Here is a 27,735-nt window from a genome sequence, read left to right as displayed (position 1 = left end):
TCAGGTGTGCCAACGAATGACTTTGCATGACAGAGGATGTCCAGTCGGAGACTGGCTTTGGCTTTGGAGGCCATCTTAGAAATGTGGTTATCCCAAGATATATCGTGGCTGATAGTGAGACCCAAGAGTTTGAGTGACTGAATTTCTTCAAGAGAATTGCTAAGATAGTAGATGGGAGAGTTTGCCAGACAGTTATTTCCTTGAGAGATAGTGAGAGCATGTGAGATTTGTCAGGATTTGAAAGACATATTCCAAGTGTTTCACCAACTTGTGATTTTGTCAAGGTCTGTAGAGGGAAGAGGCTGCAGCCCACCTATCTTAAGGATGATGGATGTCATGGCAGAGAGTGGAGTCATCAGCAAATAGATAAAGACAATTTTCCAGAGAGCAAGAGAGATCATTGAAGATTAGGAATAGGACAGGGCCCAGAACCTTGCCTCGGGGCATTGAGGGATTTAACAGAGAGAGAAGGTCCTGATCGGCTCCGATCTTCTGTCTGGCTTTGAGGTCCTCCATTCATTGTTGGGAGAGTACAATCAGTATGTCCAAGGTAGAATGACCAGGTCTGAATCCAAATTGATGATCTAAGAAGAGGCAGTTGGAGAAAAGGAAGGATTTTATGTCTATTGTAATTATGGATTTCATGACATTGCTTACGATTTGAAGTAAGTTAATAGGTCTGTAGTTAAGGGGATCCATTTTTGCACCTGCTTCATGTAATGTGGTGATGTTGGCTGACTTACAAGCAGATGGAAGATGACCTAGGGCAAATAATATGGTGAAAAGAGCAGAAAGAGGATGTGCAACAACAGCAGAGTAGGTTTATAGGACACGAGCTGATGCTGTCCCGTCCAGTCGAGAGTTGCCAGAAATCTCTCTACCTTCTCAGGTGAAAAAGACAGTCTTGGAGCAGTTGGGTGTGACTGGGTACGGTGGGTACAGAGTGTGAGGGGTTGGGGAAACAAGTTCGGTAAATGATGCTTTGTATTCCATTTAAGAGAATTCCATTAAGGATGTAAATAATACATGATTTTGACTTGCAGGGTGAGTGTTATATAGCCAGCAGATGGTATATTATTTTGTAGATTCATTGTCAATTTATTCTTTGCTTTTCCCCAACACCTGCAATGACTGTCATCCTTAGGATATTTGAACATGCATTTGCACGTCCCCTCACTATAGCTAGTTGAAACTAGCCATTGGTTGAGCTGACACCGATTGGTGTGTTCTTTTGAAAACAAACCTTGGATGGAACATGGGGAGAGATGATTTAAGGGACTGGGTGGTGACAGTTGAGAGACTCGGAGAGATTCGGAGTCACAGCACTGCAATAGAGTTCAAGCAGTTGAGGATAGTAGTGTCCAGCTTTTGGAGGTGGTTAATCTAACAGCAGTGGCCCACAATCGGTGAAAATAAAAGTATAAATGGCAGGTGGGTAAAATGTGATCCATGGGACGTGGCATTTTAAACTAAATCAATCTTGATTACAATGTCCATGCACGCTCACCTAAAAAGGAAGTATTTAGACGTGGCAGTTTGTACATTGACATAAACAAATCAAGGGATATCGTTTTTTTATTACGCTTGCTCGTCCGAAGCAGCTGCGATAAAAGCGAGTAGAGGATTGGCTGTGCTCGTGCTCCGGGTATAGATGATATCCCATGGGCATTGAATTGGTATGTATTATATATTTTTTACTACTTTTCACAAGTATGCGTTGGGAATAAAGTATGTGGAGAATCGAACACAAAATCAGAAAAAACAAGCTATAGTTTATTTGCAATTCGAACTAATGTTGACTTCTTGTTTTTTAAAAATAAAATTTACGACACCACGTTTTTTTCCCCGTATCAGGTTCAGTTTTCCGTTTCAAGTCACCGATTCCATAAATTCCGTCCGTTTTGCACGATCACGGAAAATCACTGCCTCCATGTTAGCTCTGCACCATCCTGTCAAGACTGCAAAATAATCAAGGCAGTGTCACCTTTTCACATCCATGGTATAATCAAGGTCCAAATTAAACCATTTAATAAAAGTTCAAGGTAACGAGTTTCCGCTCGGCAGTTCAATCATCCGAGCTTGCATTGTAAGAGCTCCACCTTTGGTGTGTTTAAAACTACCGCTGAGGTGCGTGACAGTATGTTACATTTGGTAACAATCATGGTTTTTACCATGTACCACCAGCAGCCCTTTGACTTAATCCAACCAACCAGCATGAACCAACCCTCTGGAAGACCATCTCAGTTGATGTTCTAAATTTTACCCATCGGCCAATCTTAAAGCCAAGGTAATGGATTGCTGTGCTAGGCCCTTGCAGATTAAATCATTCTTGTAAGCATTCTATATGATCAAGGACAGACAATAATATACAAAACAGTAAGTGCTTTTTTATGATGCAGGAGCAGATAGTTTATCTGCACAACACACTGTAGCCTAAGAAACAGCACAAACAGTAATAAAAAGAAAATTAATTTGTCATGCTTATTAATCCTTAACAATTTACTGTTTCCTGCCACGAAAGCAAGTTTGTGCCAGATGCCAATGCACCAGGCCTGTTGTAAAGAACCAGAGAGTCATTTCTGTCTTATTTAACAATTTACAAGGCTCAAAATCAGCCGTGTGGTTTTCTTGAAGTAAACGCTCAGGAATGCAAAAGTCGAGATTGGAAGGCTGCCCAATTCCACCCTTCACATCCATGTGTGCTGGCAAAGCGACTCTCCTTACTACTTAACTCGAGTGCCTGTTCCCAAGCCTTGAGCAATTATCATGGAGAATGGGAACGAGGAGTCATTTTCAATAACCGTGATTTTTCAGGGATCCTGTTTATCATTATCAAGTGACCGCAATGAAACAAGCTAGGAAACCCACCAAAAACATTTAAACAGCCAAGGCTTACTTCATTCGTTATAGCCTGGAGAAAGGTGGATACCATTGTATATTGATACAATAACTAAACAATGTGCAAAAATTAACAAATATGATAAAGCAGCACTTATCTAGACTTTCAAAACAAAAAAATATCAAAGTTAATCATTGTACATTAAAAGGTGAACTTTGTGCCTTCAAAGCATGTCAAAGCTTAAATATGAAGTCAAAGGTTACGGGTGAACTCTGATAAAGACATGATGTTGGTTTTTCCTTATTTGATGGGAAAGAAGTGCCTTCAGGTCATGCCCAAGCTGTGCCAAGGTACAGTGTTGATTCTATGATAAACAATCAGATTCACTTCTTTATAACATCACTAGCGTGGATCAGCTCGCTACGTTAGCCTCTCCACACATCGTTAGAGATTTACATCACCGAATTTGCTATGGTGTCATGGTTTACACCAATTATAATACAAACATTTCTTTTCGACATTTATTTGAAATATTGGTGATATTATATTTATTTGTAATATAAAAAGGTCCAAGTAGTCTAAAGCTCAAAGCTGTCTCATCTGTCTGAAGGGTGTAGGGGTCCAAATAGTGTGAAAGTCAAAAGCATCAAAAGGGACTTAAGCGGCGTAAAAGTCTAAATGTTCGAGGGGTCAAAAGGGTATAATAGGTCGAAAGGGTGAAGGGAACTAAAGGGGTCTAAAGTGTTGAAAGGGTCTTAAAAGGTAAAATGGGTCTAAGAGTCTTTGATCCTCTGGGTATTTTAGGTCAATGGCATATTAAGGGTCTTCAATGGTCAAACGGGTCTTAACAGTACATTCCAAAGGGTCAAAAGGTACATTGTAATAGTACATAATTAATAGACGTACATGTGTGAAGTCAAAGTGCAACTGACGTTTAAACAGTACATAATTAATAGACAGTCACACGGCTTCATGGACTGATCGAGCTGTGTGTGTGCGTAATATATATTACTAAAACTCTCATCTTGTATGTATGTATGTATGTATGTATGTATGCATGTATGCATGTATGTTCCCGAAATACAGCCAAAATGGTACAGGATAGAACAAATATTTTAGTGCCACCTTACTCAACATTCTCCTGCGGTGTGCAGTATCAAGTTTCGTTAAAAATCGGGCAACGAAAATTTTTTTAAAAAAATCAATTCCAGATTCAGTCAAGTACTCTTCGGGAGAATTTGATCAATGCAAACAACCTCAGTGGTATAGTTCGCTGGAGCTATCTTTTTTTTTTCTTCAAAATGATTTATTGAAAAATCTCAAACATTTAGTATACACAAAAATGATTTATTTTTAAGCATAAAATAAACATCGCCATTTTGATCTAATACTTCAGTGTTCATTAAGAAATAAAATTGTGTTTAGAAGATTACGCACAATAATTTATTCGGTTTTCTTTTCTCCGTTTTTTTTTTCACATCTGACGCGCAATATCAAGTTTCATTCAAATCAAGCAACGAAAAGAATTATTAAAAAAAAAAAAAATCAATTCCTGATTGAGTCAAGTAGTCTTCGGGAGAATTTGATCAATGCAAACAACTTCAGCGGTATAGTTCGCTGGAGCCATCATATTTTTCTTTTTCTTTTGAAATGATTTTTTTTTTGTTAACAGCTGTTACAACGGGAACCCAACGGGTTCACGGGTCGTCTAGTATATGACTAAAACTCTCATAATGTATGTTACCGAAATACAGCCAAAACGGTACATGACAGCGCAAAATTTTAGGGCCACCTTACCATTCTCCTGCAGTGTGCAGTTTTAAGTTTCGTTCAAATCGGGCAACGAAAAAAAATATTTAAAAATCAATTCCCGATTCAATCAAGTACTCTTCACGATTATTTGATCAATGCAAACAACCTCAGCGGTATCGTTCGCTGGAGCTATCTTTCGGTCATCTCTATCATCTCAGTAGAGATGACCTAATAATAACAGTCTCGAAGTCTGTCCGCCCACAATCAAACCGAGTGGAGACAAATAACCAATAGTGGAATGGATAGAGGGCGATGAGACAGGCACAACAATATAACTTTCAAGGTCGTCCAAGGTTGAGGTCAACGTCACGAGGCTGTCAAAGTTGCGAAAAGTCGATTTCAAATCGTATCTCCTCCCTCATTTATCAAGAGAGATCAAATGTAATTAGTGATTCAGATACTATGGATTATTATCTAGAACAATGCGAGCCATTTTTTTGAAATTTGCTCTTGTTCCGATTTTATAGCCCTTCAAACTTCGCTCTGATTCCCCGTATGGGCCGTTCATAAAGTACATCCAAAAAAAAAAAGTATTAACTTAAGAACCGGAACTCTGAGACAAATATTACATTTGAAGCTTTTGTTAGATTTAACTAAAACAATGCAACACAAGTTTATATGCAGACTTACTTTCATTTATAACATTAACATCGTCTTGAATGTCAATTTGTACAATTATTTTCATAAATGACGTGCTGTGATATTAAAAGAAAAAGGTAAATTACACCACTAGGGACTGCATCGTCATGGCTTACAAACATTGGTTCATAAGGAACTGCTGGCTTTGCAAGCGATTAGCGATGTACAAGGGGGGTGGGTGGGTGGTCACTAGCCTGCACACAGAGGGGGGTGGGTGGTTTTGAAACCCGAAAGTAGAGCGTACGTACTTTATGAACTGCCCCATTCCAGTCTGACACAGAGTTACTTTCGACCTCTGGCAGAGATAACCGGCACTCCCGCTCGGGGGTATTTTTTTCTTGTCAACCGGTGTCACAACGGGTTCACAGGTCATCTAGTGTATGAATGCGTGTGTGCGTTATATATATATATATATATATATATATATATATATATATATATATATATATATATATATATATATATATATATATATATATATATTACTCTCAAGTCTGAACTCTCAAAATCCTGGTAGTGTCTTGTTAAGTGTGCTTCTGGTGTATGTTCCCGTTCTATCCCCTCCCTTTCCTCAAATAGCGACACAGCTGACACTGCATGTGAAAAGATTGAATGCCTAAACTCCATGTTTGCTTCTAAATCATGTGTCCCAAACCCATCGCTTTCTGTACCCACCTTACCCAGACTCACCCAACCATTCCTGGACTTTGTGTCCTTTTCTCCTGACAAGGTGGAGAGTTTGCTGTCAAAGATTCTGCAACCAGTCCAGACGGCATCAGCCCACATGTCCTAAAAACCTGCTCCTCTGCTCTTGCTCAAGGTCATCTGCCATCTGCTTGGGAATCATGCTGATTTGATCATAAACTGATGTTTGTGGGCAGACAGACAAATGAACCAATTGCTTCATCCCACTTTTCACTTTGTGTGGTAATAAAGGCATCAAAAAGATCATTTGACCGATCAATAAATGCATCATGGCCATTTGGCAAGCCTATTCAACAAGGCCACCCATATGTACATCCCATTATCCCTCAAGCAATCAAAATGTTAACATTGATCTCAACGTTGTAGTGGAGCTTGTATATAGATCACATGGAGGGCAAAGACATTAGCAAACATTCGTGTTATTTTTACATTCATGAATTAAGCCTGGTGTTTGTTGAGTTGTTAGGGTGGCTGGCTTGGGATTTTCAGGTCCTGAGTTTGAGCCCCTGTCGGCTATTTATCCTTCTGAGGTCTGCGAAATGAGTACCAATGTTCTGGTAATAGAGGGCACTATATCAGCGGCACAGCCATGACCCCAGAAAATGATTGCAAACCTGCAGCCACAGACTGCACACACGAGTTAGCTATTCATGAATTATAAGGAGGTTCGTAGACATTTGACCAACACATTATATCATGGGATTTGAACCCAGGTTCCGCACATCACAAGCCAAGGGGTTCAAATGGGAATAGTACTTGGCGTACTTATCATATACTTTGACTTAACTTCCACATCCCATTGACTCTATTGGTGGAGTCTAGGAAGCGATCAAACAGGCCTAACGACTGATCCTTGTGAAAGCGACAATGGTCTCCATTACTTCCACATGATTACGGATAGGACAGGCAGATTAAAGGACACTCTGAAAGAGTACATGCTCTGATTTGGTGCATCTTCCTAAAGTCACATTATACACCGAACCTAGCAGTAGTCCTCTCATTATACCTTTCACATTCCTGCACCACTCAGACCTTTGATAAATACCAGACGGGCAACGATTTAAATGCATGTGCGAGGAACAAATGCTTTCATTTTTCTGAGCAGTGAAAACTGCTATTATTATTTCCAGACTACTGGAAATCGTATGTTTTTTCAGTCTGATCGAGTATTTTTCTTTGGTCTTACCTCAAGCTTTTGGAAATCCACATAGCTCTTGGCCTTGTGTTGCTGCGTGCAGCGTTGCACCAAACAGATGCCGGGAAAAAGCGCAGCAGGTTGCCGAGAAATAAAGGTTTGCCCAGGGCCATTACGTCCTCTCAAAAAAACCCATAATAATGATGTTTTTTTATTATTATTATTAAACCATGTGCCTCATGTGTGTGGTCTTCGCGAAGAGGTACGAGGTTCAATTCAAATCCTTGGTAGATTCATTGCCAACAGAAATAAACCCAAAAGGACGAAGCGATGACGGGGAAATGCAAAAGAGATAGCACAAGAAAGACAAGCAGAGAATGAGGAGAACAGGCAAGGAATGGCCCGATCCATGTGGGTCATAAAGGAAGAGCTAAAAACATGATGTTTTCAGAGTCCTTCTTTGCATCGTCAACTTTATAATGATGAAGACAATGCAGAAATAAACAAACAAACTCGGAACAGCTTTGTGGTACTCTTCTACAGCTTGACTAGTTGAATGCACATCTTATGGGGACAGCGGCCATCCATTTAGTGTACATGCATCGAGGGAGAGGAGGGTGCCAAATTGAGAACATTACAACTGAAGAAAAAAATATAAAAATTAAAAAAAAGAGAAGGGAAGAAAATTAGTCAGTAAGGAGGGCAAAAGAGAGTAGGGGCAGTGGGGAGAAAGGTTTGAGCGGATGGAGTGCTTGTGAGGGAAAGGGCAAGTATGCAGTATATATGGGGATGGATGGGGTGAGCGAGGGCATGTATAAAATATTCCTGCATATTTAAGTACGTAATAAATAGATGCCTGTCACCTACCGTTGAGAAAAATATTAGAAATTCAGAGATACAAGTAGGACCATCAAGGTGACATCACAAACACAAGCCTCCAGGAAAGCAAATGGATTATATATTAGTTCATGAGGGACGAGCTTCAAGTTAAGCAATGGACTATGAATGTGCTCATACACAGCACAATAAAATAGTATGAAAGAAAAATTGGCATTTAAAAAGGCAAAACATCGTCAATGCAAACTAGGTCCAAAAACAAGCACAGAGTGGTACGAAGCATAACCCATTTGATTAAATAAGATGCCATTTGAGGAGGATTCAGCAGGGACTCTCAGTGCAGTGTCCGCAAAACCAGATGTGCCAAGTCTCCTATAAAATCAGACGTGAGACTCGCACACTTATCTATTCTATCCCGCTCTCACGTCACAGGCAATACATCTTATGCATTGCGACAGCATCACTGTTAGCCTGCATGGTGGACGAGTCTACTCCCTCCCGGTCAGTGTATTTTGACACTTCAGAGGTTTCGGAAAGAAATGAGCCGAGAGTGGATGGAGTGCTCAAAAAGGTATTGCAAATTGTGCCTTGGGTACTGGGCCAATCCCACTGTCTGTGCAATCAGCTGACGTCTTTTGTCACTCAATCAATCCCATCTTTAGAAGAAGACTGTTAAAATGTTGGCCACGTAGGAACAAAAAGAAACCATGACATTTGGCTCGTCGCAGGTCAAAACGATAGTACCATTTTAATTTTAATCACCGGCACCGTGGCCAAATTTCCAATTCCTGTCATCATCAGATCCAGTCGAATGTCAGGCCTGGCCAGCCAGTTAGTGAAAGACTTAGGCCAAACTTGCATGCTCTACTGGTGGCCTACCCCATACTATGAGACACAGCACAAGAAGTGGAAAGAAGGAAAACTCAAACAATATGAACTATTAAAACTATGACAAAATGGCGATGCTTGTTTTACAAACGTCTCATTTTACCAAATTCACCCAAACTGAATGAAACACACGATCGACAAATAAAAATACAAAGCTCATGAAGTTAACGCTTACACAGCATCATGTATTATTAAAATGTGCTGCAACCTGCTGCAAGATGTCTCTAAAAAACACAGTGTGAACGAAAAGGGCACTTGCTAGAGCGCATACCTTATCCACGAGAACATATCGGGCCCAATAGATTTTTAAAATATCATGCTATACAATACTATATTGTTTGTGGCCCTCTCTCTCAATGGTGATGAATCACTTTAGAAATTAAATAATTCTCGCATCCGGATCCGGATTTGGATCTTTACCAAAATTGAATCAATTCTTACTTGTCATACACCCAACGTGTCCACCAAGTTTCATCCAAATCCGTGCCCAACTTTTTGAGATATCGTGCTATCTATCGTTTTGGGCCGATCTATCAATGGTGAAGAATCAATTTTAAAATTCTAGCATACAACTTTTTGAGATATCCTGTACACGAACAGCCAAACAAACAAACAGAGATGAGTGAAAATATAACCTCCTTCACCTTTGGTGGCGGAGGTAATAATGAATGAGCAGGGACAGAATGAAACAAAAAGTCAAAATCATTCACTTTCACAGTCATAAAAAAACATTACATTGCAGTAAACCTTTATAATACATTTTCACTTCGCAAAACCCTCCATTTGTGAGCAAGGATTGGATTTGAACAGACAAAAAACAAGGCCATGACCGCATGGAGTTGCAGAACGAGTGTGTGTAGTATTGGTCGTGTGATTGTACGACGCAACGATTCGTGTCACAAAGCACAATGACTGCGTTTTCGCTTTATGACAATGAAGGTGGAGGTGGATGTAATTAAACAGGTGGGGAACCCCACGTACCTCAGGCTGGATGGCTTTGAACACAGGAGCATCGAGCAGCGTTATCTGGCTCTGTCGCAAGGGGAGCAAAATTAAAATCCTCTCATCGACTTTTCAAAATAATATAAATAATAATAATCACTCCATCATAGTGAAAAACAATTCCCATCAAGATGCTTGCATGGCTGTGATTACGCTGTGCAGAGTTTGTAAATTTCCAAATACTCGACAAAACACCCCAGTCCGGTTCTTTCACACTCATTTTTCATCTCGGGCTCAGCAAAGTGAAGAAAATTCCTTCACTGCCCCAATAATAATAATAATTTTTTTAAAACAACTAAAATTCCACTTATGTATTTTGGAGGCATTATATTTCTCTGAAAGATTTATCATCAGGAGTTATTTAATAAAAACAAGGCACTGATGTCCGGAGTGAAAATATACCCATGATTATAGGCACGGAAAACAAGGTAAGGCTTGCACGAGTCATTTAGAGGCAACAAGATGGTGATAAAGACTCAAATCCAGAATTCTTTAAGCAACCAATTTGAAACATAGAATGGGTATTCAATGGGAAAACTACAGGGAACTCTTGGAGACAAAGTATCACAGCAACCACCACTCCCCACCACAAATCACTCCCTTACCATTGCATATTAGTGGTGGGGTTCCTCACATTACTGTCAGATCACACAGACACCATTTCAATTCACATAGTCATCTTCTTCATCGTTCGCAATTATTCCCACCTTGTGGGATTGGTTGGAACGGTTCTGGCCCAAGTTTTTCTGGAAGCGGCTGACCAGGTTCGACAATAGACAAGCAGGAATTTGTCATTTGTTCAGGGTGATGGCGATAATATGCCTACTCTTTAAGAAAGACACCATGGGACCTTTAACGTCCACCAACGACCAGTTCTAGCAGATGAATCCTCCAGTTTAACGTCCTTACAATGGATCATACACACACACACACACACACACACACACACACACACACACACACACACACACACACACACACACACACACACAATTGCATAGTATCAGGGCAATTATCAGGGCTGCACACACACTTGTATGCCTGGTGTTGGCTTAATGGTTAGGATCCGAGGATACCGAGTTCAAATCCCACTCGGCTATTGAATTAATACCAGGTGGGGTTGACACTGCCTGTCATCCTTCCGAGGTCGGCAAAATGAGTGCCGGCTTGCTGGTATCCTGTGTCGGAGTGGCGACCTGTCCAGGATTGTGTCCAATAGCCAAGGAGAATGCTTAGGTTGGACCAACGCTCTGTACAGAGTATGGTCCCAATGGATGGATGGACACTTCTAGCTGGGTTGGGATTCAAACCAAGGCTAGAGAGCTCAGTGGTGAGTGTGCATAATTCTTGGCTTCCCTCAAAGACCACCATTTTATTGATCATGAAAAATATATAATAAATAAATAAAAGTGACAATACAAAGAAGAAGAAAAAAGGAAAAATATGCAAACATTTCTCACATCTGTGGACAACCAGAAAGACACAGAAAACAAACTCACAGCAAAATCCTCTGGGAAGACCCGAAGAACGTCAAATAGAACAGCATCGTAGCTCTTGCGCTTGGGGTCTGCAGAGGCCCGCCCATCCAATGAATCTATACTACTGCTGTCCTGTGGGTCAAACAACTTGTCAAATGAACAAAAGGTCAGAATGATGTCTCAATTACAGAACGCAAACTTGATGATCAAGCAAATTAAACAAAATGACAATTTTCATAAACCGACAATGATTAGATCTGATCATTAGTGAATCCTTCAGCTCTATGGTGCAGAGAGGTGGACACTTTGGAGCACAATGATAAGCAGGCTGGAGACCTTAGATGTTTCAGAGGATGCGTAGAATCTTCTGAACACAGAAAAAGAAAAATTAAGGACAGCTACATGGATGAGAAACCTGTAAGGTACAAATAAAGAAACTCAACGTCGATTCCGCTGATATTCCCCTTCGCCATGACAACTGTTGGAAGATGGGGTCACAGGCAACTCGGCAAGAGAGCTGCTAAAGGTAGACCGAGGGTCACTTGGATAGCAGTGACAGTGACCTGTATAAAGTAGTGGCCTGGAGCGAGTTTTGAGGAATGCTCGAGGCAAACTGCCGGATGGACGGCTTAGAGATCCATGGCAACCAAACCCTTCCCTGTATTTAGATGGAGAAGATGCCTGGCTTGCAGCTTATTGAGTTTCCTGGTAATTTCCATGGATTGCTCTTAATCCACCTGCTTGCTTTTTGTTTTCTTACAGGTACCGTTTCTACATCACAACTTTATGATTTAACTTGACCTTTTAATCTTTTTTCCACATGGATGTTTTATTTTCTGATCTTGGGGGGGGGGGGGGGGGGGAAACAAAAAAAATTTGTGTGATATATTTTTTAACAAAAGGCCATCGTGAGTTTCCCCCTTCACATTTGTTCAATCTTTGGAACACTAACCAAAAACATTCCCAACATATGGTATGGAGTATTCAGGCCTTTACACAAATCCCCAGACAGTATATTTGGAAACTGTACTGTCAGTGTTCGATCTTCAACCCACCCTCGCTGTGCTGCCTGCCATGAGGAAAACAACGAAAATAAATAAATGTAACTAACCAATACTTTTAACAGTCTTGTTCGTGTAAAGAGGGAACAGAATTTCACAACTGTGTGAATGAGCAGGTAATGGTCATCAAGCCAAACTCAATTCAAATCACATTTTTTGCTGCTTCTGGAAGTAATGGTGGATATATATATATATATATATATATATATATATATATATATATATATATATATATATATATATATATATATATATATATATATATACACACATACTTACATATACACACACAATGGAGCTAAGGAACACCACAATGATACTGCAACACTCGGAAGGAAAGATCGAAATACCAGGAGTGAAGATACAAAGAGGGATTTTCCAAGGAGACAGCCTTCATTCCCCCACACCCCCCACACCACCCTTGTTTTGCCTGGCTCTGGACCCACTGAGCAACCTCATTAATGAGCAAGGACACAGATACACCCTAACAACCAATAAAAAAACGTCCAAATAAACAAGAAAAGGTGACACATCCACTTTACATGGATGATTTAAAACTCTTTGCACCGAACGATGAAAAAGAACGAACTCTGATGACCTTGAAATACAATTTGGCCTAGAGAAGTGTACCAAGTGCACATTCCTATCGGGTAAAACAACAAAAACAAACATAAAAATTAATAATAATAATAATTAAAAAAAAAAGCAATCGACCAAGAGACAACAATGCATGATAACCCCAACGTAGCATCATACAAATACCTTGGAGTAGGAGAAGGCCACCAAATATGTCACAAGCAAATGCACAAAACAATTGCCAAATACAACTTGTACAGAACAAGGCTGATCCTGAAAACACATCTCACCCCGAGAAACAAAAACAAAGCCATCAACCAACTAGCAATATAATACCAGTACTCCAATACAGCTGTGGAATAATAAACTGGCTACAAACGGAAATCAACAAACTCGATATCAAAACAATGAAACTCCTCACCATCCACAGAAATCGGTGCATGCCGAGAATATACCTGCCGAAACGAAGACGTAGCTGCCTTATGGAACTCAACCAAGTGCAGAGAATGACATCTGTCGGATTGGCTGAATACATGAAAAGATCAACAGACTACCGAATACAATTTGTATGCAAACATGAAGACAGCAAGCCAGAGAAGATATCTCTCACTCACCCTGAAAAAAAAACTTCCAAAACAGGTGTGAATAGAAGATGTCATGCACCAAACCAAAACAGCAACAAATACAGCTCCAACAATTGCAAAAAAGACAAAAGAAAAATGCAAAACGAAATACCAACATATTTTTGTGGACTCAGTATTCGAGGCTCACCATGAGGGGGAAGCACTCAGGTCCCTCCTGAACGCCAGGTCCTGAGGCTGCCGGGCACAGATAACTCCATGCACCAGCGGGTTGCTAAGCAACCACAAATGCCGATTGGCACTGCCAATCCTGGCAGGGTTACACTACCTTGCATGAAAACCTGTGGACGGCCAAACCAAAGGCGGTCTCGTGTCCTCAGCGCACCCCCCCCCCCCCCCCCGATTACGACCGAGCAATACAGTGAGTGTGCACTGCCTAAGAAGAGCAAATTAGTGGGGCAGAACTTACTGGCTAAACTAAGGTGCAGACCACGCTGGACCAATGAAGAAAAAGACAGAACAAGCTGGGTACATTTATAACATTAGCAATTTATTTATGAGGGCAAGGAAAAATATGTGTGGCAATAATCAAAAGGGTTTTATTTCAAGTAATATGTACAGCAGGGGAAAGCAAGGATTTGTGAGGTATGGAAAAAGAAATGCAGTTAAATTCAAAGAGAACACACAGGAAAGAACTAAATCGATATAAAACTTCTACGATCTTAACTTAAGCAAACAATACAGGTGCCATCAGACACACACCCGAGGAGATTAGAGAGCGAGACAGATGAGGAAGTTCAGGTGTTCTCGACCTCTTTCAATACCTGGCACGGCTGATGGACCTACGCTTCCCAGTCACTTTGGAAGGGGGGGGGGAGAGAGAGAGAAGAAAGCTGGGGGTGTCTATGGTGTGTGAGTGGGAGGTGCAAATGAAGTGAAAATGTGATGCAGAAGAGGAAAAGGGGAGGAGTGCGTGTCCAATTGCTCTTTTAGTAATTTGCGTCTACAGCAGACAAGACAGTGGATGGGAGAGACAGAATGTGTGAGATGATAGCTTAACGTGGCATGTGAGAACATCTGTAAATGTTAATGCTAATGAAGATTGGCGGTGGAAGCTGGGCGCCGATGACCCAGTAACTCCTCGCCAATGATTCGGTGACTGTTCGCTCGGCTCTGGCTCAGTGACTGCTGCAATGGCTCAGTGACTGATTCTCTCCTCAGGCTCTGCAGCTGTTTTATAGAGACCGGGTGAAGTAAGAGCCAAAAAGCGGATGAAAATGCCCTGTAGGCATATCCGAGCATTCTTATTGGCACCCTGAGAAGTAGCCCCACCCCGCCAGACTCTAGAGCTGAAAATGGCCTCATTTGCTCCCAAACTCGGCCATGCAACAGAGCTCCGGGATTTACATTGGGCACGGATATTTGGGAGCATTCTCTGGCCATGTTGTGCGCTGGGCTCCAATCGAGCGTCATTATTTAGCGGAGCGCCAGGACTACCCAGATGACATTGGACAGGCCCCAGCACATATTTGCGTTTTGAGTTACATGCCAATAGGTTCAGACTCGTAATATACTCTGGTCCCCAGCATCCCAAAGGACTGTGGTGAGCATTCAGGGAACTGACTGTGGTTGCGGTGTTTCATAGTGGTTGTAATGAGGTCAGGGAAGTGCTATGGTGCTCGTGTTAAGGACGTTGAAGCGCTGGGAGTGGTTGAAGCAGTTGTGATGAGGAGGCAGAAGCGTTTGTAGGGAGGAGATGTTTGTAGGTTACTGTGGGGATTTTTAGGAGGCGTTGTGATGATTGGTTCGAAGGTTGTAGCGTCATGGTGAGTATGGTGAGGGTCTGAGGTGAAATATCTGTTTGTGAATGGCACACGTATGCTAATGAGGCCCTTGAGTAACGGCACCGTTCACTCTGTGGCGTGCATGTGTGTGCGTGAAGGAGAGATTGCTTGTGAAGTAAAGTGAACTTGGTGAAAGAATAGCAAATGGGATTAAAGACCTAACAATAAGCCCTACGCAATGCATCTTGTCCCATGTAACCACGACATATAATGGAAAGGCGAACTGAACCAAGACTAATGAAACAACTGTCTCGCAACCACTATATGCTGGGTGCATTGCCCCTTGGGGGAGTGCCGTCTTTGCAGAACTGCAAATGTGTGTGTGTGTGTATATATATATATATATATATATATATATATATATATATATATATATATAGTGACAGCTGGGAGAGAGAAAGAAGAGCAGAGAAATATGAAGAATTTTTTTTTTTTTTATAAACAAACCAGTCTCTACTGGGAAATTATAAACAAACTCAATATGGGCATATGGGAAATGAAGGCATACATTCAAAGTACACGCCATACCTCATGCCAAATTTGGCATACCTCATGCCAAATAAATAAATAACAAATCCTCCAGCACACGACATTGCTGGGTTGCCTTCGGCACCCGACGATGCCACCATGCAGCCAGCACATGGAGACGGAATTGGGAGGGAGCGTGTACAATAATTGATTGCTTAATTAAAATAAATAAATAAATAATTATCGTAAAATAATTAATTTCTTAATCAATTGCCTAAAGCTTACCAAAAGCAGTACCGTTTCATCTGAATCTGCAACTTTTTGAAAATTAAGTAATTCATCAATCAATAAATCAAAAATAGTCTTTATAGCCAAACCACTTGTTCACCGTCATGTCCAAATATCAGCTTCATAGCTCAAAAGGTGCCGGAGATATTGCCCAGATGAGAAACAAAATAAATAAGTAATTAATAAATAGATAATGATTAAGTAATGAACCACTAACTGATTAATAAAAAAAAAAATTAAAAAATACCACTTTTGCAAAAGCACATCTTCACTTTTGTCCCAAAATTTCAGCTTCTTAGCTCAAAGGATGGCTGAGATATTGTTGCGGATTTGGAAGTTTACTGCACTCAACATACAGGTCCTATAGCTGTTATATTGATAAGTAAATGTGAATAGATAGCTTCCCATCCCTTGTCTAAGGGGTAATTACATGCTCATGTGCTGTGAAGTTATTTTGATGGTTAGGATTTCCTTTTATTTCAACACCAACAGCTGCGGACTACTACGGCTCCAAATAAAACAACAGCTGCAGACTACTACGGCTCCAAATAAAACAGCAAAAACCCTCTGCTCCCGGCATTCTCCGCACGCTCAGTAGGGGAAAGGTCATGCCCCACCCACAGATTCGCTTGGCCGCGCGCTCAGTAGGGGAAAGGTCGAGCCCCGCCTGAGATGAATCACGCCCAAGGAGCCCCACACGAGAATGATCCATGCCTGAGCGAGCGCCTCCCTAGAATGATCCATGCCTGAGTGAGCTGCGCCCGAGAACGAATCACACCTGAGCGAGCATGCCGGAGAGGATAAAAAGGAACAGAGAATCCTCGCAGGGCTGATCTTTGTTTTGGTCTTGGTCGTCGTCGTCTCCTTCCTCCTCCTCCCAATGATCAAGAGCATGGAGACACCATTCACCACCGGAGCCGCAAAAGTGCGCGCCGTCTTGCAAAGGGATACGGAGGAGTGGTTTTGATTGCCAGGACGAGCGGAGCTGAAGAAGCTGATCGCGGCTCGCCGTTCGGCTCACCTCTCGCTGGTGCCCAGATCGACTCAACGCGAAGACCACACGAGGTGGACAGGGCCGAGGCTGAATCTGGTCTTCAGCTCAACTGTCCTCCAGGCTGGAGGTCCGAATAAAGACCACTTTGGGTCCGATTATTTTGGGGGTGTGCGTGTGTGTTTGTGGCGCCAGTCTGCTAAGTAATGAATTGGTAAGTGCCTTGCTGTACATACGTGCTTATTAATATTCGGATAACTCTGCCCTTACGGGCTCCTCTCATTTCCTTATTTGTTTAATAAATATCCCCATTCGTGAAATGTATCAGCTCGTTCGTGTAATTTCCTCCATTGGCTTAGTGTGCTGCGTGTTGGAAAATTAGCAAGGCCGTTGTGGTGCCATAAGGGGACATCTGGACCGACGTGACTTTGGTGACCGTCCGCTCGGGTCAGACACAGTTCGAGTACGCTCGCGGCTCGTTCCGTACGGGTACCGTCGAGGGTGTGGAGACTCGGTAAAATCGCCACGTGGGTCTCTTGGTATTTTGAAAAATTGGCAAATAACCCTGTACCACGTGGTATAAATATTGGCGCTTCACGGTCCGATAAGGGAACCGTACTTTCGGAGTTTTCCGAAAAAGTACGATCTGAATTCCGGGTGATCGGTCGAGCCGACTCTGCTGCTCCATCTAGCAGTCGTGCTCGCCGCCGATACCTGGCCCCACAACAATATCGCTTGGACAAACAAACAAACAAAAAATGGAGTGAAAACTGAGTATTCCCTTCCTTCAACACCGAGCAATGACATCATGTATCACCTGGATATGGAATTGGGAAAGGAGCGGTGTCCAAAAACAGAGTTGGATAGATTGGGGATAGACAAAGCAAGATCACTGGAATAGCTAAGAAGAGGTCAGCTCAATTGGGACAGAGAACAAATCATCATAAATGCCCAAGACCAAGGACCCTACATGATTGGCTTTAAAAAAAACATAGTGGGACTGAGCGAATCGGCAAGTGTAGATTTTACAAAGTAGAAACAGAGAACACGAGCCACCTCCAATCGGGAAGCAAGAAACCCATATCAGAACAGGTGTACACACAAAGACACAACAAGGTACGTAAAGTAATCCACTGGCACATCTGCAAAAATTTCAATATCCCAGTTCCAGAAAACTCATGGAAACACAAACCAAAAGCAAACATTGAAAACAAGAACACAATGCTTATGTACGACCTGATGATCCCATCTAGTGTGACCATAGAAAACAAAGCACTGTGACCGGCCATAGTACTCAGATACAAAAAGGAAATGAAGCCATTGCTAATTGAGATTTCAGCGCCCAGTGGTTTTGGTGTAAATAACACAGAAACCAAGAAAATGACCAAATATCAAGATCTCAAGAATAAAGGAAATAGATCCTGGAAGCTGAAGAGTACCAAAATTGTATCAGTGATGGTTGGAGCAACGGGAATGATAAAGAAGAACCTCACAAAGAACCGACAAATCACCCCTGGGAATATTACATACAAAATGCAGTTGGAAGTTGTCCGGGTCTCAGTGACGATCTTGAAAAGAGCCCTCGGAACAAACTTTGAGAGTAACACAACTTCCCAACATGGTTCATGAATCTCGATGATCTATGTCAATTAGTCTGTGAGAATAGATCGTGGAAAATTGCATCATATAATGCATGAAATCGCTCCAAGCTAATTTGAAAATTATAGCTCTTACAAAAGCGATGTACACACATCGATTTGGAGCTATGTGGATGAGGCATTCAATGTCATCAGTGAGGAAAGTGGAAAAAAAAAATTTTGAGCGCTTCATCGTTCATAAACCGTTGCAGCCTGTTCCAAATCAAGGCATTGCTGAGAAGGCCAAACAAAGTGGCAAATTAAGACCTCAGCGAGGGAGAGCGAGGTGAACAAGGATGACGCATTGATGAAGGACATAATTAAATAAGGTCATTAATTATATCCAAAAGGGGATGTGTAAATTAACATACATGAGTTGAGAGTGTATAGTTCGAAATCCCACGTGTCATTTTCTATTCTACATTCTTGTCTGCAGCCATTTCTCACATCTTACAGCGCACGCACATACACTTTCTCCACTGACGACCAGTGCTGGGGCCGTGCCCTCTCCTTCAAACCCCAATATGAAAACGTTCCTAGAAACCATCTCTTACCGGTTTGGTGAACCTCGTGATTTTGTGAGCCATTACTTCATGAAAGATGGCTCCATCCATCATAATTAACTTGACAGCACACCAAGAACCCGGGACCAATCCCAGGATGCCACCGGAGGTTGGAGCAACAAGACGTCAATGGCGTAAGAGGGGAGGACCCCCCGGTCGCCTCGACTCTTCCTCTGGACACAGTGGGGGTCTGAGCGAGGGGTGGGAAAGGGACCCATAAAAGGTAGAATGCACAGCACACGAGAGCTTCCTTTGGTCTTTTGCACAGAGAGACGAGCTTAGAGCTTCTTCTTGTTTATTAATGGGTTTCTCCTCTGTCTTCCATTTCGCTTTCCTTTCTCGTTCTTACCCTTCTCTCACTGCCTTTCATTATTTTATCCACATTTCCTTTCATTCTCATGCCTTTCTTCGTCATTCACACACATCCTTCACCTCTCGTCTATGAGGACCTTCACATTGAGTCTCGGTCCTTACACTCGTGCGCCTGGTTGCATCACCGACCATGCTTTTCCTCGCACACCTCCCAGCGTTTTCCCGCTGAAAAGCCTGCAGCAAGTCCATCGCTTGGCACATGGAGAGGATGGCGTATTGGTGGCGTAGAGGAGGGACCGAGTGCAGAGCATGAGGTGTCCAGGTGTAAGACCATCTACCAGAACCATTGGGTAGCACGAGCTCAACTGGGTTGGTTCAAGGTGTACAAGGTGCACAACACATGACCCCATCTTCTTTTTCTCATCTCACATTTTACCTTGCCCCTCCCCATCTCTCTTACCTGGATGCACGTTTGGTGCCAGGTTAATTTAAAGCAGATAAGTTATTGACAAGTATCTGGAGGCAAGAATGTCAATTAGGGGATAAGGGGAACATGTACGTGCCTGTGAATAATTGCTTGTGAATTCCCTGTACCTATATGACTGATACCTGCCTGACAAATCCATGTCTGGTTGTAATATATGCTTGAACCAATTTTGTCTTTATTTATTGTCTATTTTGATGGAGACATAAGACAGCTGGGGGTTAGTTAACCAAGATTTAATTGAGCTTGTAGATCGTGAGAAGCAATGACGCAACAATTGGTCCCGCTCACCCAACAATCAAGATGTTTCATGATTGACGCACGGTACTTGCTCGTTTCCCAACCTTCTTTGCATGGTAACACAACATAGGACGTGAGATCCCATGGGAAGTTCTGAGGCGACTGACTATCGTGGTCTCTTCAGACACGCCGTACTCTTGGAGTTATCCGGAGCCGACATTCATCATATACTAGCCGAAACCCCGTTACAGGCGGATTCCGTTCCAAGAGCCCAATATGACAACCAGTGGCGGCGCTTGTAAGAGCCGGATCCCAGTCGATGTACTCCATGGCCTTACCTAATGAGGCCTACAAAACGTCCTTGTACACAACATTTTTGGTGTACACTACTCCTTGTGAAGAAGTCCCCTGATTTGTGCACGTGTCTACTTTGACGTACAAACACCGTGTGAAAACTTCTCAGGTCACAGTACCGAGAAAAACGTGACGCCACCACTATGAGGAGCACAAAATTGGTCCTTCAGTATTAATATAGAGATACAATGTTTCTTGTTACATATTTTGTGTCAAATTCACATTCTGAGGTAGTCAACATGTGCAGAAGAGGGTTTTACATTGCAGACGCTATTTTCGAGGAGTGGAATTACACCGCTCAGCGGTAACGGTCTGTCGACGACAGATGTAATGACGTCAGCGAGTGACCGATGACATCATGACTTCTTGACGCCTCTCAGCGGTGACGGCACACATCGCCATGTAAACGAATGTAAAACGAAAAGTGTTTAGTCTGCTTCAGAGTTGAAGTTTGACTATTGTCACGATGTGCGATACACTCTTACAGGGCATAAAAGCAGTTCGTGGGGGGGGGGGGGGATGGAATGCGGCAGCCCCCACCGGCGGCGAATGAGTCACGCCGGAAGAAAAGGCATGCCTCAGAGGAATGTGAGGGCTCACGGCAGAAGGTCGTCCGGTGTGAAGAAGAACTATCCTAAACCGTGAGCCGTGCAGTGCCGCTTTCTGGAGGCGAGACCTCAGAATAAAAGGTCCACGAAGGGACGAAAAGGGAAGCAGAGGATAGAAGGTTCTTGAGGAGATTTTTAGAGAGAGATCCACGAAGGGAGAAGGGAAGAGAGAAGGAGCCTCAGGAGTCCGCCTGGCTGGGCTTGCTCGTCGCTATCAGCCCTGGTCCTTGTCCTCATCATCACCCCACCTGCTCCTTCGCGTGATCGCGAGCTGGGGCGATGACGCCGATTTACTCAAGCTGGGTTCAGCTGTGCTGGTCCATCCGATGGTGGCCAGAGCTCTGGGAAGGAGTGGACGTCCAGCCGCGCGCTCGTGGCAAGGTAGCCAGCTACCCTGACCCTCAGCCCGACTGTCCTCCGGGCTGGAGGTCCCATTAAAGACCATTTTGGTCCATTTCTGTCTGCGTGTGTGTGTGGGCCCCGTCTAATAAGTAGTGAATTGTATAAGTGCCTGTGCTGTATATGATTTGCCTTGCTTATTATTCGGTTTAAATCTGCTCTCGTGTCTTTTCCCTATTCCCCCATCGATTGCTTGCCTGCTGTATAAAATAAATGCCCCATTGTTTGAATGTACATCTGCTCGTTGCGTCACTTTCCTACCATGATGCGTTCAGGAAATTAGCTGGCTATTAAGGCTGATAAACGTGACAATTTGGTCCGACGGAACTTGGCGATTTAAAACCACTCAACAAAATGCACACGGGACGAGCGCGCTTAGCGGCTCATTCCGTACAAGTCTCCGTCGAGGTATTTCTGTCTACATGGATCATTAGGTATAGCGAGATTCGGCGATTGACCCTGTACCACGCGGACAGGATATTGACAAGTTTATGGTGCGTTAAGGCACCTGTAGCGGGTTTTCGGGGTTACCCGGAAGGCTACGACTGAATTCCGGCTTTCGGCGGGCGCGCGACTGCGTTTGGGCTGAAGCGGTCGTGCGTGGCCGTCCGAACCGCGCAAGTCGTAACTATATATATATATATATATAAAATGAGGTTGATCAAAAAGTTATTATTTTGACTGAGGAATTCAGATATCAGGTTGAATTGTGACTTGCCTCCAATACAACGCTTTTTGGTTAAGTATACAGAATTTAATTGCTTGCATTGTTTTTTGGGTTTTTGAGAAGCACATCAACAGAAAACCCAAAAATGGAGAAATTTGATGTGCGAGCTGTTTGTTATCAAATACCTCAATCTGAAGGGGATGACTGCAGGCAGTACAGGTGGACTTGTGACAGCCATTAAAAGACAGCCAGATTACTCCACTGTTAAGTGGTTGCCAAATTAAACATGGCAGAGCTTCATCTTCAGATGCCAAATGGTCCGGGCGACCATAAACGACCGTTTTTGAGGAAACCATTGGAAAAGTGCATGATCTTGTCATGAACGATCGTCGACTGAGTGTGAAATTAATTTCTGAGTCTGTTGGCATTTCAAATGGCAATACACAGTAAACACTCATTATTAGCTCACCACTTGAAGCTTAGCAAGGTGTCTGCAAGATGGGTTCCACAAATGTTGACAGATGAACAAAAGCAAACTCTCATCTCGCTCTCATCTCTCAGATCAACAGCACTTTTGGAACTGTTCTGTCAAAATCCAGGGAACTTTTTATCCCGGCTTATCACCCCCGATGAAACATGGGTTTATTATTTTGATTCCAAGACAAAACAGCAAAGTATGACTTGGAAACACTAACCATCTCCACCTCCCAATAAATGATGTCACAGCCTCAGCAGGCAGTCATGGCATCCACTTTCTTAGAAACTCACAAATGCAGATAATGACTGGTGGATGCGGCACATATACACATATTGTACGTGACATGTTGTACTGTATATTATATGTACAGACATATTATACAATATGACACACACACACACACACACACACACACACACACACACACACACACACACACACACACACACACACCTTCAGGATGAAGAAGGCCTCTCAACACATATGTGGAGGTTTTGGCATACTTGCCACGTTTGGTTTAGCGGTTTGTATTATATGACAAATACATAAACACACACCACAGTGAAGCATTTTCACTGGAATTAGGGGTTGCACATCCCTTTTTCATTGCTACATCAACAAAACGTTTGTCTCCAGTCAGAAAACAAAAAACTGTGCCAAATTCAACAAGCGTTTGCCCCAAACAAGGTGGAGAAACAATCGCAATTGTTGAAAAAGTTCAAATTTCTGCTTTAAAGTGTTTTCTAATTGTCAACAACAGTGCAGAAATAAACTGTCTAATGGGGAAATGGAAACATCAAGCAACCTGCATACCTTGTACAAGCAATTGTGAGGTGGAAGAATATCTGTATGGCAGTGGGGTTATACGGCCTCAAAGTGAAATAACAAACAAAGCGAAATCAGACTGAATCCATAATGTGATTTATAAAATGCTTCTGTGACGCGTACATACCTCTGGGGAAGCAGGAATGACATTAATGTTTGATGCTTGTCCATTCACTTCCATGGTTGCCACCTCCCTCACGTTAGCTCAAGGAGGACAGGCCATGTCGCCTGGATAAAATGAAACAAATAAAGGAAAACAAGTCATGGTGAAGGCACGAGAACCATGGAAAATAGCACGGGTTATACCTGCGACGATACAAACTCAATTTTCTTCGTAGAGACAATCACTTTGCCTAATCCTTCAGCTTTTGAACAACAAAACAGGAAGTTCTTCAAGTGGGCTTTCTCCAACGCTTCAAAAGAGGCATACCGCACCATCTCAGGTCATACAGTCGCTACCGGTGATCTTTGCCATTGTTGGCTGATTCACCCATCCCCAACTGTGATGAAAACAAAAACATGATGAATATTTCGAGAGCTAGCTATTCTAGTAGTTATCAGATAAAGGTCGATAAGAAGACCACTACTGGAAGACAGGTTCAAATTTGGAAGAAAAAAAAACAAATGAACTCGAAGGGCACTCGGTAGAGCGCATACCTCTGCCACGCAATGCCTGATCCATGAGAACATATCGGGCCAAATACATTTTTGAAATATCATTCTATACAGTACAATATCGTTTTTGGCCCTATCTCTCAATGGTGAAGAATCACTTGAAAAAATAAATAATTCTCGTAGTCGAATCCAGATTCGGATCTTCACCAAAATCTAACCAATTCGTCCTTGCCACACATCCAACCTGTCCACAACTTTTTCAGACATCGTGATATTTATCCGTTTAGCACTATCTCTCAATGGTGAAGAATCACTAAAAAATTATCAGATCCGGATCTTCACCAAAATTGAATCAATTCTTCCTTGTCACACACTCAACATGTCCACAAAGTTTCATCCAAATCCGTCCATAATTTTTTGAGATATAATGCACACAAACAAACAAAAAAAGACAAACAAACAGACAGAAAGGGGTGAAAAACATAACCTACTTCACCGTCAGTGGTGGAGGTAACAATGGAAGCACTTCATGTTAATGGCGGGCACTCATTCTCACGAGACGTATTTTTGTATGCTGAATCCGAATCAAGTATTTGCTCGACTCGATTTTGAGCTATTAACCATATAATGGCCGACTCAAAACAATGGCCGTTTTTCGGCACATTCACTCGACTCATGTACTGGAGTTTTGATATTGTCAATAAAGATCGACCACAAAATATCGTTTAATCATGACAATCGGACATTATGTGTAGCATTAGCCATAAATACGAATTATGAGCTATTGAGCCATATTCTGGAGTACCCCAAGGCAGTGTTCTTGGCCCCCATCATATTCCTAATATTCATCAATGATCTCACTGACTCTGGAAAATCATTTTTATCTCTTTGCTGATGACTCCACTCTCCCATGACACCCCCATCCTGCTGGTAGACAGGCAGCAGCCTCATCCCACTCCTCAGACCTTGACAAAAAAAACACAAACTGGATGAACACTTGGAAATCAGTCTTTCAATCCTGAGAAATCAATTAATCTCTCTATCTCTCTCATACTGCAAATAATCCCATCTACTTTCTCAACAACCGTCTCAAAGAGGTTCAATCACTCAAATTATTGGGTCTCACCCTCAGCCATCATCTCTCTTGGGCAAGCCACATTTCAAAGTTGGCCGACAAAGCCAGATGCCGTCCTTCCTTGGCACAAGTGAACTATCCACCGACAAGGCTTTCATCCGAAGCTTGATGGAGTACTGCTTTCCCCTCTGGGCCAGCTCCCCTGCCTCACATCTTGCACAGCTTGACATCATGGAAAACATGGCTATCAAAATCATTGGAATTTCTTGTGATGAAGCTGAGTCTATAGGCCTATCACTTTGCCATCACCGACAGCTCATTGGTCCCTCTTCTTCCTGTATTCTTCAGCCTCATTTCTGGTCTTGCACCCTTTGCCTTCTCCATGCTTTATCCACCGCCCCCCCCCCCCCCAAGTATCTGCAGGACGCACATCGTCCATCAACATCCCCCTCCTAGTGAAACTGCCTAAATCCTGAACCACTGCTCACCTCCACTCATTTATTCCCCCCCCCCCCTCCATGGAACCATCTTCCACACCTTCAATGTCATTCTTCCCTCCAGGTCTTCACGACAGTTGTTCACCCCATCCCAACTCAAAACAATGATCTTTTCTACACCCATTAAACCACCTCCACCCCTTGCAAAATTTTGCTTATGTATCTATCCTGTCCATCCCTTGCATTCGCCCCTAATGCACATCGTTACCTACATCCCTCGTTTGTCAGCATTTCCCCTTTCTCCTGCTGTTCTCTTTGTTGTGTTGGGTCCTGATTTGTTCTGTGTCCTAGGTCTTCCACAAGTCTCGACCATGAATTAAAAGAGAAAAAAAAATTCAGAACAGAGCGAGTTTAGAGGTTTAAAAAAAAATAAAAATAAAGAACAGAGATGATATTCTGTCGATTTGACAATCGGGCTACAATGCAACCAAACCATTTCATGTTTTGTGAACTCGTTAGCCGAAACGAGCCAATCAAAAGTGCGTATGATGTTTCAAGATTCCATATTGCTGCAGAGAGTAACAAAAAAATTATTTTTTTATCTCGGGGCCCAAAACACCCCACTTGCTCAGATTCATTACATTACCCATTATATTTTGTGTTTACTTTGCATGTCATTTTTACCAGGCATGAAGTACCAAGCAATATGTTTGAGCATCCTAACTCATACATTTACATGTGTATGTGTAACCCTCCAACATAATTTTGGCCCATTGTATATCATAGTAGACCAAACAAAAAACAAGCAGAACTCTATTATAGTGGGCAGAGTATCTCACGAAGATTATTAATAACTGCTTACAGAGCAGGGCACATAGTCCACCTAGACAAAATCTTGTAGCACTAGCTGATGCCAGTGCCACCACTGTCGCTAGCAAAAACCGATTGAAGCCTACACACTGCTATTAAGGTATATATATATATATATATATATATATATATATATATATATATATATATATATATATATATATATATATATATATATATATATATATATATATATATATATATACATATACATATATATACCACAAGGGGAAAACCAGAGATGTCACTTTTTATAAATTTCAGGGTTATTGCACCTGCCAATAGTTGGCAACATAAGGTTTCCTCTCACAATATTACTTTAACAAATAACCAGGGGTGTCACATAATTTATATGGTATAAAGTTTTGCCGTGCAATGAAAAAAAACAAGTGTTGTCAAAGCTGAACAAGTAGAAACCCAGAGTTGTCAGTACTTTACTCCTGGTTATCTCCCTTTCATTCATGTTAACTGTTCCACCATAATATTCAGAGTGGAGAAACTAAAAAATGAAAGGCTGTAAAACTTTCACAGCATAAACTCTGAGCACTACAATGGCCAATTTGGTTATATCATGGGCTCTGTAGTTGGTGCATATCGTGGTTCAAGCCTGGTCAAACCTTTATTGTGACTCTTATGGGACCCACGCCGTGGCTTAATGGTTAGCGCGTCTGAGTACCCATCCTCATTCGATGTACCCACCACCCAATCAACCTGCTTAGGTATATGAGGGAGTCACATGAGGTGACTTCGGCTATCGCGGGGGTGGTTTATCCTTGGTTTCCTCCCGGTTTTCCATCATATTAAGTAGTACGGAGTAAGAAATGGAGAATCCGTCGTCATGTAAGCGAAATACCCTTGAGTATGGCGTTGAACACCAATCAAACAAAAAAACAATGACCGTTTAATGTTGAAAAAAATAATTTGCGATCACCAAAGTCATGTAATGTGTGATAATAACCAACAAGCATGAATTTGCTACACATCCTGGGTTAAAATTGCATGGCAATTATTAAACAAGGGAAGAACC

The 27,735-nt window shown here is 42.2% G+C and overlaps 1 protein-coding gene across 10 annotated transcripts in view; it reads right to left on the bottom strand.

Moving 5' to 3' along the window:
• The window catches only part of LOC147026600 (ras-specific guanine nucleotide-releasing factor RalGPS1-like), a 278,462-nt gene that overhangs the window by 167,046 nt on the left and 83,681 nt on the right, over positions 1–27,735 (bottom strand). For 9 of the 10 annotated variants that reach the window (XM_085882173.1, XM_085882179.1, XM_085882171.1 and 6 more), the window contains 3 exons: positions 23,839–23,939; positions 11,357–11,467; positions 9,837–9,887 (listed from right to left, as the gene is read on the bottom strand). In XM_085882173.1, coding sequence (XP_085738299.1) covers positions 9,837–9,887; positions 11,357–11,467; positions 23,839–23,892 — 216 coding nt within the window. In that variant the 5' untranslated portion in view covers positions 23,893–23,939. Of the gene's footprint in view, positions 1–5,980; positions 6,230–9,836; positions 9,888–11,356; positions 11,468–23,838; positions 23,940–27,735 lie in introns of those variants that run through there. The other variant, XM_085882181.1, reaches the window with a different exon arrangement.

Source organism: Eptatretus burgeri, chromosome 5 (genome assembly GCF_056783735.1).
Source record: "Eptatretus burgeri isolate ZD-2024b chromosome 5, Ebu_testis_v1, whole genome shotgun sequence".
Taxonomy (NCBI): domain Eukaryota; kingdom Metazoa; phylum Chordata; class Myxini; order Myxiniformes; family Myxinidae; genus Eptatretus; species Eptatretus burgeri.
The sequence above is the reverse complement of the archived record's forward strand: the minus strand, read 5'-3'. Positions and strand labels throughout refer to the sequence as shown.